The 14428-nt window shown below is 41.4% G+C and overlaps 1 protein-coding gene across 11 annotated transcripts in view; it reads right to left on the bottom strand.

Annotated features, from left to right (window-relative positions):
* The window catches only part of TNRC6C (trinucleotide repeat containing adaptor 6C), a 310753-nt gene that overhangs the window by 127378 nt on the left and 168947 nt on the right, over positions 1-14428 (bottom strand). For all 11 annotated transcript variants that reach the window (XM_044983142.1, XM_044983146.1, XM_044983143.1 and 8 more), the window contains 7 exons: positions 14200-14346; positions 13673-13792; positions 11049-11132; positions 10481-10712; positions 8632-8799; positions 7963-8154; positions 7668-7811 (listed from right to left, as the gene is read on the bottom strand). In XM_044983142.1, the coding sequence (XP_044839077.1) occupies positions 7668-7811; positions 7963-8154; positions 8632-8799; positions 10481-10712; positions 11049-11132; positions 13673-13792; positions 14200-14346 (1087 nt within the window). The remainder of the gene's footprint in view (positions 1-7667; positions 7812-7962; positions 8155-8631; positions 8800-10480; positions 10713-11048; positions 11133-13672; positions 13793-14199; positions 14347-14428) is intronic.

Genomic DNA, 14428 nt, shown 5'->3' with positions numbered 1-14428 from the left:
ACAGGACAATTGTGAGTGACATCTAATTCCTCACCTCCACTACAGCAACAGGGATTGAGTGTTAAACTGGTATTGAGAAGGTTGACAAGAAGACAACAAAAGTTGAAAAAATTGTTTATACTTCACTCGTCCAACCTTGCTGGGCACCAGACACACCAACACAGAGGAATCTGTCAGTGCCAAGAAGCCTCACTGCAAAGGCCTCTGCTGGTGCTAACCTACTTTCAAAACAGACCCTTCCTTGGGGATTCCAAAATACCCAGAGGAATAGTCATGACCAAGGTCAAGATTTTGTCACGGTTATTTTTAGTATTTTTAGGTTGCGGACAATAAACAAAAATGCATGGAAGGCCATGACCTGAGACTTTTACTAAAAATAATGGTGGGGGAGGGGTGTGATGTGGGAATGACTGAAGCCCAAGACCCATGGCGGGGATGAGAGACTAAACCCCACTGCTGGGTGTGTGTGGGGGTGTTCCAGTACCCACTGCCAGCAGTGGCTAAGGATCGCGCTGCCTCTGCCGCCCCACAAACAGGGCTGAAGCTGAATGGAAAATGTCACAGAGGTTTCTGAAAAATTATGGAATCCGTGACTTCCGTGACAAATTCTTATATTTAAGTCATGACTTTTCATTTTTATCTTCCTTCTTATATCAAGGAGTAAGAAGTTAAGGCCAAGACAACACATTGCCCTTCTTCGAGTTTATTTGAACCTGAGGATTTCTAGGAGCCATGATTCAGAAATCTATTTGGTGCCAAAAATATCCAAATGATTCCAAAGGGCTAGGCTTTTTAACTCAGAGCAGATCATCCAGCAATGCTTTTCCAAGAACAGGGAATAAAGCTTGGAATCTGTCTGCTTATGGGCATGAAGGATAAAAGGACTACAAGCCATGCTCTGACCCTGTGAGTGACCTTCACTGAGGTACTTTAGGCATCAGAAATGCCGGTCTGTCAGTGTCGTCTTTGTACCACAAGATGCACAGCTTTTAAGTCCATCTCTTACACTAGGGCATGCCATAATATAATCTCAAACTCCAAGGGATCTGACCAAGGTTGAAGGAACAGGTGCCGACAAATGTGCTCAGAACTGGGCATGAGACCAGACACCTCAGTACTATGCAATGACAAAAGCTATCTAAACTGCTAAGCTAACATTACAATGCTAATTCTTTACACAAATTAAAGGAAAAAGCTGATGAAGGAAGATAGCATGTTAGTGAGCCCCAGAATCACTGCTTTCCATAGGGTTTTGTCTCAAAGGAGCATGTATGCCCCTAGAACAATAATGCATATTGACAATCCATTTAAAAAAGAGGCAATTACTTACTGTAACTGGAGATTCTTCGAGATGTGTGGCCCTATCTGTAATTCCACATGTAAGTATGCATGTGCGCCATGTGCCCCAGTCCAGAAATTCTTCAAAGCAGCATCCATCGACCTGAACATGCACAGTAGTTTCCCTTGTGCTCCTGACCAAGGGTATAATGGGCAGTATGGGTCGATGACTCTCCAGTTCCCTCTTACCGCAATCCAACAGGATCCAAAGCATAAGTGAAGGAGGGCAGGTGGTGGAATACAGATAGAGACCACCCATCTCTAAGAACCTCCAGTTACAGTAAGTAATCTCCACTACTTCTTCAAGTACTGGTCCCTATGTGTATTCCACACATGGGTGACTAGCAGGCAGTGCTTAGAGTGAAGGAGGGTGCAAGGAAGCTGGTAGCCCAGAGAGGGGTGCCATTTCAGATTGGGGAGGGCAACTTTAATGGTGATTCCAGGGGCTACACTGCAGATACACGTAGATTTCAAAAATAACCAACCATCACTACTACCTTGCAGGCTAACTACTTTAAACCTTGTGATACTGCAACAATTTCGATGATGCACACAAACAATATTTTATTACACCCTAATTCAAAGATTGTTTCATAGTAACCCACAACTGAAGCACTTTTCATAGCATCGGTTTTTGTATTCTTACTTTTCCAATGCATAAATGATTGACATTCTAAATTTAGTAGAATTTCAATGAACTTCAGGTTTATATGAAGGAGGTCAAACTATGGCCGGCAGGGACTTGGGGAGGGGGTGTTTGGAAAGCCGTTTAGATATAAAGTTGAACACATACACCACAAGTTATCATCATCCAATACTTGTGCACAGGTAAATGAAGGGGCATTCTGGAAGTAGCTCTTGCTCTTTTTGTTGAAACACTGGTGATGAAACTAGAAGCTGAGGAGATCCAAGAAGAAACCCCTCTGGATAATTCAGAACTACACCACTGTGTTGCTGCTGGGCATCACTTACCCTCTCTCATCTTTCTCCTTTAATTTCTTTAGGGCACTGTTCTAGGCATTTCAGAAATAATGCTACATCATGTCAGTAAAAGCACTGGCATATGGAGTCGATGTGATCTCTGCTTGGTCAGTAGGTTGAATGAAGCCATGCTTGTAGTCCCCACAAGCGGAGTCTAGTGAATGGTGTCACGTAGGTGCATGTGACCATGTGGCCTAACAGAGAAAGGCAGTGTTGCATAGTAGTTCATGGTCTGCATGTAATGTCAGAGATCAAGTTGCTCATTGTGTGGAATCTGTCTGCGGGAGAAATGCTTTTGCAGAAACTCAGTCCAGCTGGGATCCTATAAAGTTTATTGTCCTTGCAGATCATAAAATGGACTTTTCTTTGTTTATACAAACCTCTAAACCTCTAAGGTAGTAAGAACCTCTAAGGTAGCATGTTGAATAAATTCCATGGCTGACATGATTTCCTGATGAAACTGGCCCACCAGGAGTCAGTCATCTAGGTATGGAAACACTGTGTAGAGCCCTAGTGTCGCATCTGGGCTGCTACTATAGTAAACGCTTTTGTGAATATCCTGGGTGCTGCAGCAAGCCCCAAAAGGAGGACACGAAACTGGTAGTGATCTTGGGTGATTATGAAGCATAGGAATTTCCTGTGAGATGCGTGAATATCAACGTGGAAATATATATCCTTCATGTGGAGAGCCGTGAACCATGTCTCCCCCGAAGGGAGCGGATTATCAATGCCAGCGTAATCATCTTGAATTTCAGTTTCAGAATAAAGACATTGAGTCATCAAAGGTCCATGATGGGTCTCCATCCTCTGTCTTTTTTGGGGATTAGGAAATATGGGGAGTAAGAACCCTCTTCCATGGTACTGAGGTGGGACACATTCTACTGCTCCCTGGTTTAAAAGGGATTCTGATGAGAGTGGTCCCTGCAGGGGAATTGGGGAGGTGGATTGTGAGGGGAGAAAGAAAGAAACTCTACAGAGTATCCCTGATATATAATCTCCAGGACCCAAACGTCCATGGTGATCTTGTTCCAGGTGTGGGTGAAGAGGATAAGATGACCTCCAAACTTGACAGGGGAAGGTGTAAGTGGCATGAACAGTGGTGAGCAAGTCTCAACCTGGATGTAAAAAAATGGCCTTTGGTCTGAGGTTGGGAATAAGCAAAGGCTGTGGAAGTAGGAGCTGCCAGAGGCTCAGGTGGACACTGATAATATGGAGCATCTGCAGGGGGTGGTTGTGGCCTGAAGGGCTGTCTCTAGTTTCTTCTCCTGGGGGCTGAAGTGTAAATCCCCAGAGATCACAGAATGGACGTCTAGTTAAACAGGTGGGACCTGTCGAAAGGGAAGTCTAAGGATAGTGATTTTGACCTCTCTAGGAAAGCCCGACAATTGGAGTCCCTTTGCATGACCAGCCCTGTGAGGCCAAACTTCTGGATGCAGTATCTCCGGCATGTACTGCAGCTTGAGAGTCAACTTTGTCACTAGTTTTCCTTCGAACAGAAAAGCTTGGAATTGGGCCTGGTCTTCCACTGGGAGTCCATAAGTCTGATGTAGGTGTTGAAATTGTGTTTTGTTAATAAAGCTTCGTAATTAGCTAAATGAAATTGCAGACCTTCAGAGAAGATCTTTCTACCTAGGAGGTCCAGTCTCTTTGGGCCCTTCTCTACCAATGTGGATGTCTGGTAATGCAACCTAAGTCTTTCAGTGGCCGCCCATACCACCAGTAAATTAGGAGCAGGATGGAAAAATAGAAAGTAGGCTCCCTTGGCAGGAACAAAGTAGCATCTTTTGGCTGTTTTTGGCATAGAGGCACAAGATGCACGTGTGTACCAAACTGCTTTGGCTGGATCTAATATAAGAACATAAGAACGGCCATACTGGGTCAGACCAAAGGTCCATCTAGTCTAGTATCCTGTCTTCCGACAGTGGCCAATGCCAGGTGCTTCAGAGGGAATGAACAGAACAGGTAATCATTAAGTGATCCATCCTGTTGCCCATTCCCAGCTTCTAGCAAACAGAGGTTAGGGACACCATCCCTCATAGGGCTTCGTTGATTGGAAGGGCTACTCTGGCCAGTCCTTATGGTTGTAAAATGTCCAAGAGTCAGCATTGAGGGTCCTGGACCTCTTCCAAAGGGATATGTGGATTTTTAGCGACCCTTTGCAATAGCTCCTGGTATTGCTGGTGGTCATCTGGTGGAGAAGACAAGAAAGGAGTGATGTTATCGTCTGGGTGGTAGGTATAACATATTGAGTGCCTGTCGGGACTCCTGTGCCTTTTTGGAGATACTGATGCCTCCATCTCCTCTGACTCTTCTTCTGATTCCGATGACGATCCCATCAGCGCTGGTGGGACCATTGGTAGCGGGCACTCTTGCCCGGGGGATGTAACTATGCCTGAGACATCGAGAACGATTCCTCCTCCAGGGTAAGGACATTCCTCAGGGGTGCAGGGTCCAAGAGGAGTGGGAACTGCAGGTAAGGGAGTAATATATCCTCTGGGATTATGAAGGTCTCCGTATGGCCCGGAGTTCGGGGAGTTTCAGCTGGGACACCTGAAGGATGTGGCTCATCTGTTGCCACTGGTCAGTCTTTGGATAAACGAGGTGGTACCAATGAGGGGCCTAGACCCCACTCGTAGAAGGGACTGGTGTGTATCTGTCTTTCTGCTTTGGTCCTACTGTCATTGCTGGGACCCTCTTTTGTGCTTTTCCCTCCAACCTGGGAGTCTTTGTCAGAGCCAGTTCCGTGGGTTCCATTTGTGATGTCTTGCCCGACCTAGATCAACTCAGGGAGGAAATGGGTTTCTTATGAACAGTCCTCTGAGGGGATCTGTCCCTTACTCTCATGGGGAGCCCAGTAGGAGTAGTCTTTGGGCTTCGGTGGTAAAGGCTCTGCTCCAAACTTCGTGCTTGGAGGGGTGCTGCTAGTCAGTTGAGGCCGATGTACCGGGGGGGGGGGGGGAGTGGAGAGAGAGAGAAAGTGGGGCCTCATCCTCTTCCATCAGAAACTTCCTAAGACAGAACTTTCATGCCTCTAGTTCTGGATGGAAAAGATGAGCAGATATTGCACTTTGCTGATATATGTGCTTCACCCAGGTGGTACCGGCACCACTGATGCTTGTCACTAATGGAGAAGGAACAAGGGCAGGAGACGCATCTCTTGAATCGCGGGACTCTGGGCATAGTCCCAGGACCGGGAAGGATTGTCCCCCGAATGGGGGCTGGGGTGGTGGGGAACTTATCCTACACCTACTATAAATATATGCTAACTAAAACTAATAAACTAGATATAAAAACTATTCACAACAAGATTACTTTACAGATTATGCACTGAAGGAGGACATGATTCCAACTCAGGCCACGAGACAGTAAGAAGGAACTGGAAAGGCACTGATCCGCATTGCTCCTTATACTCTCAGTCAGGCGCACAAGAGAAACCACTGTGCACGTATGAGTCAGTGTACACTGCTCTGAAGAATGTCTGGACTTGGGTGCATGACATGTATGTGTACCCATGTGTGGAATACACATAGGGACCAGCACCCAAAGAAATAGTACAATTATTTATTCATACACTATTTATGTAAAGGGTTAGAATACATTTTCTAACTACACAGATGAGACCGGCATGATGCAGAGCCATGAATTATTATATATAAATGTAGAAAGTAGACAACATCATCTTCAGTGTCACTCTAATGTTGGCACAACACAAATAAAATACTGGATGCATAGGACTCTCAACTATAGCTAAATAACTTCTTTAAGCCTACCTGATTAGCAGTGTAAAAATAATTTAAAATTTTTTAAATTCCCCTCCCTTAAAAACACCTGAAGTCATTAAAGAGTTAATTCAGTATTATTCATGCACACAAATAACTGAAGTTTTAGCTTGAACAAAGACTACTTTCTGACAGCTTTCCAGCTGATAATGACATAATTCAACATTACTTAATGCAATACCCACCCCCACCCTCCTGTCACCTCTCACTCCCTTGAAGTTCCACAGCCTCTTACCTGACATAGCTTCAAGTTCCACTGCTCAGAATAGGAAACTTGCTTCAATGATAATTATGATTCACAATCCAGGCAAACACCCACAGGTGACTATGATAGCTCAATCTACATTTTAAAGTCCTTACAGGTCCTACTGACAGCTTGGTTATAATTCTGCTCTGCACATTATAGTGTTCTACTAGACTGCTTTCTTCAGACAATTTACATATTAGGTCACAGCATGACCACAAAACAACTAAGTTACCTTTAGTTTGGTCCATTTTCCAAAGCTATGGACCCCTGTTGATACGTACTAAAGTCCAATGATTCAATATTTTAGGGAGGATCCCTCTTCATTCTGGTGTAAAACTTATGGGGAGGGAGATGAAGGAAGGTGAAGAGACTATTTATATACAAGAAGTTTTTTCCAATGCTCTCTTGGCTGATTTTAGGGATACATCTTCTCTTTCTGCTTGATCCTGTAGTGAAGTCACAAATCATGTTTTCATTATGTCAGTTTATTGCCATGGAAAGAATTGTGATGTCCTGATTTTGGCATTATGACTTCACTGCTGTATCAAGTAGGAGAAAAGGCTGCACTGTGTGGAGAGCAAAACCAAATAGCTTTAGTATTTAAATATAGTAAGAAATCTCCTGGAAAACATGCAGATTTATATTTAAGCCTGAGTTTTCATCAGTATGAAAAGTGGTAAATTTCCAGTAAGAAACCAGGAATTTCCAAATTCTGACTTAGTGGGCCAAAAATGTCTAGACTTATGGTGGAAATTCAGCAGTAGCAGCAGCAGCAGCAAAGCATGAACACGATCAGATCCATCTTTCATCTGCACATCGGTAGTACAGACAATTCTCTACTGAACAAAAATATACTATATACACAACACAGGAGTAAGACAAGTATCAGGGGGTAGCCGTGTTAGTCTGTATCCACAAAAACAACTAGAAGTCCGATGGCACCTTAAAGACTAACAGATTTATTTGGGCATAAGTTTTTGTGGGTAAAAAAACCACTTCTTCAGGTGCATGGAGTTAAAATGACAGATATAAGCATAAATATACTGGCACATGAAGAGAAGGGAGTTAGCTTACAAAAGGTACCTTCACGTGCCAGTATATTTATGCTTGTATCTGTAATTTTCATTCCATGCATCTGAAGAAGTGGGGCTTTTTTTTTTTTTTACCATGAAAGCTTATGCCCAAATAAATCTGTAAGTCTTTAAGGTGCCACCGGACTCCTCATTGTTTTTTAGGAATAAGACAGTTAGTTAAAATGTTTGGAAGGAAGGGAAACGAAGTGAATACAGAGGTGCAAAGTGTTTATGTGACTTTTGCTCTACCTCCACTCTTGAGAAGATAGCGATTAACATCTTGTATGGTGGTATTAATGGTAGGCCCAGTCGGAACACTTCCAGGAGTGACATCTGGGTCATTCTCAGGGTCAATATTCTGCAGTCCTTTCCACGGCACTCCAGGATGAAATTCTATTTTAAAATAGCAGAAGCAAGAGTCTATGAAATTATTATCTTTTGCTCTAAGCTCCCACACAAGGAAAGACACTGATTCAGTAAATAAAATTGCACTAAGATTCAGTGACATCAGTATTTTTAAGGTAATGTTTTTGTGTTTCGTTACCTGGCGGCCAGTTAATACTGGAACCATTGGAGATTTTATCACTATCAGTTTTGGCACGTGACCAGCTGTGAGGAACAGCTACAGGTGGACTGGCTGGTGAATCGCTGTTTTGGATCAGATCGTACCGTCCATAAGAGTCATCAATGGAGGACTTTCCTGGAGGACCAATACTTAGACCTCCAGGAATAGCACCTGAAATGATAGAAGGGAAAAAAATAACTTGTTTAGGGGGCAGGACTCATTCTTTGGCTGCTCCTTTCATCCCTATTATATTTGGTAATTTTTCTTGTCCTTAAAACTTTCTGAATTTTAAAATTAAGTAATATAATTAAAATATACATACAGTAAGAAAACAATCACGCAAAATTTAACACAGCTCAAGATAGTCTTTCTTGGCATTTCCAGGAACTCAGTCTGATGAAAACATCAGTAACATATCAAACTATAAGTTAGCTAACAGCAATTCAGAGAAGATCTCTGTCAAAAACAAGCACAAATGTAAGAAGCTACTGTAAGAAGCTCTTTAACAGTATTAACTTAATAGTTTATAATCTTAAAGGGTATTTTGTACCAGCTCTTATAACAGAGAATGCCTGGAAATTAGGTTGCTTTGCCAATCTGACCATCATGTCCTAAGAGTACTAATTGACAAACATAGATGTGACATACCGTGCTTGCTAGAATTCTGGTCAAGTGAAGAAGCAGCACTAGATAGATTATCCATTGAGTTGGGGTGTGTCCACTGAGGAAGGCGAGACTGAGACTGAGAAGTATCCTTCACTGACAAACCACCAGTAATGTCCATGCTGTTTACATTCATGTTCGGATTCAGTCCAGCTAAGGGGAAGCAGATAGGTTGTTACATATTTCTAACATTTATTACTCCCCCAATCTCCAACATTAATTCTTGGTGCTTAATGATCCACACAAATGAGTTACTGAACTTTAGATTTCAGATAGAAATAGTTCTGTATATACTGTATGTCAATTTACCACACGCTGGTCTCAGCCTGCTGCTCAATAAATTCTACTCTTCTAAAAAAATATCACTACATAGTTTCTGCTAAAACTCTCACTAACTTCAGATAAAATTAAACCATTTGACAATGAGAAAAAGAACCCACTGTAGGGATGTATTTTAATGCCATCGGCATTTCCACTTTAATTCTTCCTAGTTGTCTCAGAAAAGGCATTTTGCATTAGAATTCAAAATTAACACAAGCACGGAATTTGCAATGTCCCATCACTGAGACAGATCATTCCTGACAACTTTCCAACAAACCCTTGTCGGAAATTCATTTTTTGGGCTACCAATGTTTTTTAAAATTATTAACACCTCAGCCACCAATTGCATAATACTTATGTGTTATTCGTTAAGTTGGTGCTCTTCTACTTAAAGTCACATTTAATGCATTTTAAAATTATAATAAAGACTAAATGATACATTTTTATAATCAATACATAGACAGTATTCTAGGGAAGATCTTTTTTATCTTTCCAAGATGGGAATCTCTGGATTTTCAGGAAATGATTCTGCAAGTTAACAGATCAGAGGGTGCTGAGCACCTTTCAGGTTTAGGCCCTTCATATATTTATAAGCACCTTTTTGACCTTGGGGTGCTCATCATTCTAATATCTAGCATACATTAATATACCCTTTCAGCTAACCTGTAAGATAAGTAAGTATTATCAACCCCACTTTACAAAGATTAGACAAAGGTACAGATAAATTTCCCTATTTGCCCTATGTCACACAGGAAGTCTGGCATAGACAGAAATCCAGTACAGATCTCCTGAATCCCAGTCAATTGCCTTGCACACAAAACCATCCTTAATATCCTCTTGGTGCAGGTTTTATTAAAAAACATAGTCCATTTAGACTGGAACTAGTTCACAGTCAGACTACATTCTGCTGACAAAAATAAACACATTGACATCTAATGCACTGTAATCCAGTTTAAAGAGGAGGGCGGTAGCAGTGCTGGTAGGGCATTTTCTGTACGAGATCCTTGCCTCTGGAACTTTTTCCCTCCCTTCAGTGCACCAGAATCAAGAATTAGTTTTCTAAGTACGCTGCTAAGTTCATAATTTCTCTCAGGCTTTTGGTGGAGTGAGTTGAGGTAGGCTATTATGATGACTAGGTGTAGGGCTACTACAGTGATGGGGATACATTATTGTAATTTAGTATAGCAACTCAACATGCATTTCATTAACATGCTCTTTGTAGATTTTCTCTTGTATTTTATATTTTTAGTACTGTAATGCACCTAGAGCAGTGGTTTTCAACCTGTGGTCCATGGATCCCAGGGGGGTGTGGTGTGGTGTCTGCAGCCAATGTCTAAGATTTCCAAAGCGGTCCACACCTCCATTCAAAATTTTTTAGGCTTCCACACATGCAAAAAAGTTGAAAACCACTGACCTAGAGCAAAGGATAGGTGCTCAGAAGTTGAAATAATTAAACATATAAACATCATCTCCAATCTTATGTAAGTGGTAGCTTAAATGAAAGAACACTTACCAAGAGGGTAAGGAGCAAAGGTGTTCGGTGAAGACTGTTGCTCTTTGGTCTGCAGGTCAGGTAGGCCGGGAGCCTGGGGATGGGGTGAAAAGCTATCCATGGCTGATTTGCCTGCAGAGGGGTGCAAAGATAGATGTGGAGGGGGAGGCTGCTGCTTCATAAGCAGGGCTTGGGCCAGCTGGCGCTGGTGCTGCTGGATCTGCTGCTGCATGTTATTGATTGTACGTGCAACCTGGCAACAAAAGACATAAAAAAAATCAACAAAAGCTAGACAGCACAAAGGTACACAAGCCATGTTGCCCCACTTTCTAAATTGAATCAACACAACATCGAGCCCTTTGAAACAAAGAATTAACTGAATTAAGAGTTCAACAGCATTCTTTCAATAGTGAGGAAAGTAGAATTGCATTCAGTACCACTGGTATTCTTTTCTTTCAATATTAATCCATGCAATATAGTTTGGTTTACTTAATGCTACTCTAACTGATTTGGAGTAATTAATTAGAATCTTTATAGGCAGCTGAAACCAGAATCTAATGTTGAAATCAAGTTGGCAGGTTAAACTTACTTGCTGCTCCTGTTGTCTCATAGGTCCGGAAACATTACGCTGAGCCTGTAACATCTGCTGCTGGATTTGTAAACGTTGGTACGCCTGCATGTAGGAAACAAGGATGGTAAAAAATCATACATTAAAAAACTAACATATTTGTTTGAGGTGTGTTTGTAAGTTACAAAATATAAGGTGTTGGTCCTGTACTTAGCAGAGAAGGAGAGCTAATAATGGATGACATCAAGAAGGGTGAGGTGTTTAATGCCTATTTTATTAAAGTCTTAATTAAAAAGATAAATTACTACAAGATACTTAATACAATTAATATTAGCAAGGGGAAGGAATACAATCCAAAATATGGAAAGAATAGGATAAAAACTATGTAGATTAGTTAGATGCACTCAAGTAGGCAGGGCCTGATGAAATTGTTCTAAGAGTACTTAAGGACCCAGCGAAACAATCTCAGAACCACGAGATAGACGTGGTAGATCATCTATGAGAACTCATGGAGGACAAGTGAGGTCTCACATGACTAAGCAGCAGTTCCGCAGAAAAGGACCTGGGGATTACAGTGGATGAGAAGATGGTTTTGAGTCAGCAGTGTGCCCTTGTTGCCAAGAAGGCTAACAGCATATTGGGCTGCATCAGTAGGAGCACTGCTAGCAGATCGAGGGAAGTGATTATTCCCCTCTATTCAGCACTGGCGAGGCCACATCTGGAGTACTGCATCCAGTTTTGGGCCTCCCACTACAGAAAGGATGTAGATAAATTGGAGACAGTCCAGCGGAGGGCAACGAAAATGATCAGGGGGTGGGGCACAGAGGAGAGGCTGACAGAACTGGGCTTATTTAGTCTGCAGAAGAGTGAGCGAGAAGAGAAAAATGAGGGGGGATTTGATAGCAGCCTTCAAAGCCCTGGCTGGGATGATTTAGTTGGTGTTGGTCCTGCTTTGAGCAGGGGGTTGGACTAGATAACCTCCTGAGGTCTCTTCCAATCCTAATCTTCTATGATTCTATGATTGGAGAATGGCAAAAGTAGGACCTATCTTTAAAAAGGGGAACAAAGACTACTGGGGAACTATAGACCTAACTTCGATACCTGGAAAGATACTGGAACAAATTATTAAATAATCAATTTGTAAGCAGCTAGAAGATAACAGAGAGATAAGTAATACCCAACACAGATTTGTCAAGAACAAATCATGCCAAATCAACATAATTCCCTTCTTTGATAGGGTTACTAGCCTAGTGGATGGGGGTGGGAGCTGTAACCATGATACTTTGATTTTAGTAAGGCTTTTGACACAGTCCCACATGACAGTCTCATAAGGGAAATGTGGTCTAAATGAAATTACTGTAAGATGGGTGCAGAACTGGCTGAAAGACCATACTCAAAGAGCAGTTATCAATGGTTTGTTGTCAAATTCAGAAGATGTATCTAGTGGGATCCTGCAGGGCTCTGTCCTCGGTCTAGTACTATTCAATATTCTCATTAATGCAGAGTCTGCTTATTAAATTTGAGGATGTCACCAAGATGGGAGGGATTGCAAGCATTTTGAAGAACAGGATTAGAATTCAAAATGACCGTGACAAATTAGAGACTAAATATGAAATCAACAAGGTGGAATTCAATAAAGACAAGTACAAAGTACTACACTTTGATTTTTCCTTCCTAAGGCACAACTACAAAACGGGGAATAACTGGCCTGGCAGTAATTCTGCAGAAAAGGGTCTGGGGGAGGGGGGGGTTATAGTGGATCACAACTTCAAAATGAGCCAACATGATGCAGTTGCAAAAAAAAGGTCTAATGTCATTCTTGGGTATATTAACAGGAGTGTCGTATTTAAGACATGGGCGGTAACTGCATACAAGACCAGGTTCTGACATCCTTACATCAAGTAGTACTTTACTCCAAAAGTTGTTTCATTGATTTCAGTGGGACAAGTTGAGGAATAAAATAATAATCAGTGTAAGTATAAGAATTTAGTCATGAAGTTTTGATTTTCAGAGCTGTTTTTTCAAGCACTATAATGCTCAGTTATTAAAGAGAGTGAATCTAATTTTCCTTCTTAAAATTGAGAAAGGCAATCAGAGACTAACAGTAGTAGCAAAGACTCTAACCAGGGAGGATTTCAGTCAGTGAGTAAAAGTGAAGTGTTAATAAGTAATTTTTAAAAATAAATCAGCAGTTTTACTCCTCACAACTAACAAATAAAACTCCATGGCTACAGAAAAATCTATAGCCCCCAAACAATATTTGTAAATAAGACATCACTAAGCCACATATTACTAGTGCTATTTGAGAGCATGCTATACACTACACACATCAAAAATGGAGACAACTGACTTGCTAATTACAGCTACTAGTGTGAAAAGGACAAGTGTCCTCAGTATTAAATGACAATACAGAACATTAGTCACTGTAACAATTAAGGAGCATTAGGAAAAACAAAACATGATTTTATTTCTTGAAGAATATGTAACCATCAAAGGAATAACTATCTTTAAAAAAACCCAGTAGCACTGTCCTTTTCATTTTTAAAACTAAGCTGGTACTTCTCTTATTTTAAATGTGATGTGCAAATCTGAAGAAATGTCTTCAAGTCTGATTTACACCTCGTTTGCTGTGCCTTTTAACTCACCAGCTGCAGCTGATAGAGCTGGTTCAACATCGTCATATGCTGAGGATTAATTGGCGAGGTTAATAGTGCAGGGTTGAGACCAATGTTTTTTGCTGCAAACTGCAAAAGCTGTGCTTGAACCTGGGAAACAGAGAATACAGCATATCAGATTTAAGCACGGTATGTTTGCTGTTAAAATTGCCCACTATGTAAATAGCCAGTAAGAGCCTCACATCATCAACAAAATAAATTTGCAATTAGATGAGTTTTCACCAGTTTTAGGAGCACTATCTCAAATATAAACCTTTAGAAGAGGGTAACTATATACACAACAATAACCACAACCAAATCTGTTTTTCTGATGGATGCAGAAACAAAGAAAATAAAGAGCTTTAATGGCTTTTCTGTTATCAATGCTGGTCCAAATCATCTTGTCATGGTTACTTCATTATTTAGAGTTTTTTCATATTAAAAATGTTCTTACTCAGTATACAGTCGCTATGAAACTAAGATTTGACAGTTTTCTGTGCTGTGCAATTCAGTCTAACCTGAGGGGATAGAAACTGAGGCACTTGAGCACGAAGACTAGGCTGGGATGAGTTAAGAGGTTGCACTGGCGGTTGCTGCGGCTGTTGCATGGTCCTGGCTTGTGCTGCTCCGCTATTGCCAAACATACCCAGATTGCCACTCGGTATCTACAATATGACAAGAAAGATGATCTCATTTGGATGCAACATTCTACACACTCCATGACAGTGACATGCTTGTGCTGCCTTT

Source organism: Mauremys mutica, chromosome 12 (genome assembly GCF_020497125.1).
Source record: "Mauremys mutica isolate MM-2020 ecotype Southern chromosome 12, ASM2049712v1, whole genome shotgun sequence".
Taxonomy (NCBI): Eukaryota; Metazoa; Chordata; order Testudines; family Geoemydidae; genus Mauremys; species Mauremys mutica.
The sequence above is the reverse complement of the archived record's forward strand: the minus strand, read 5'-3'. Positions and strand labels throughout refer to the sequence as shown.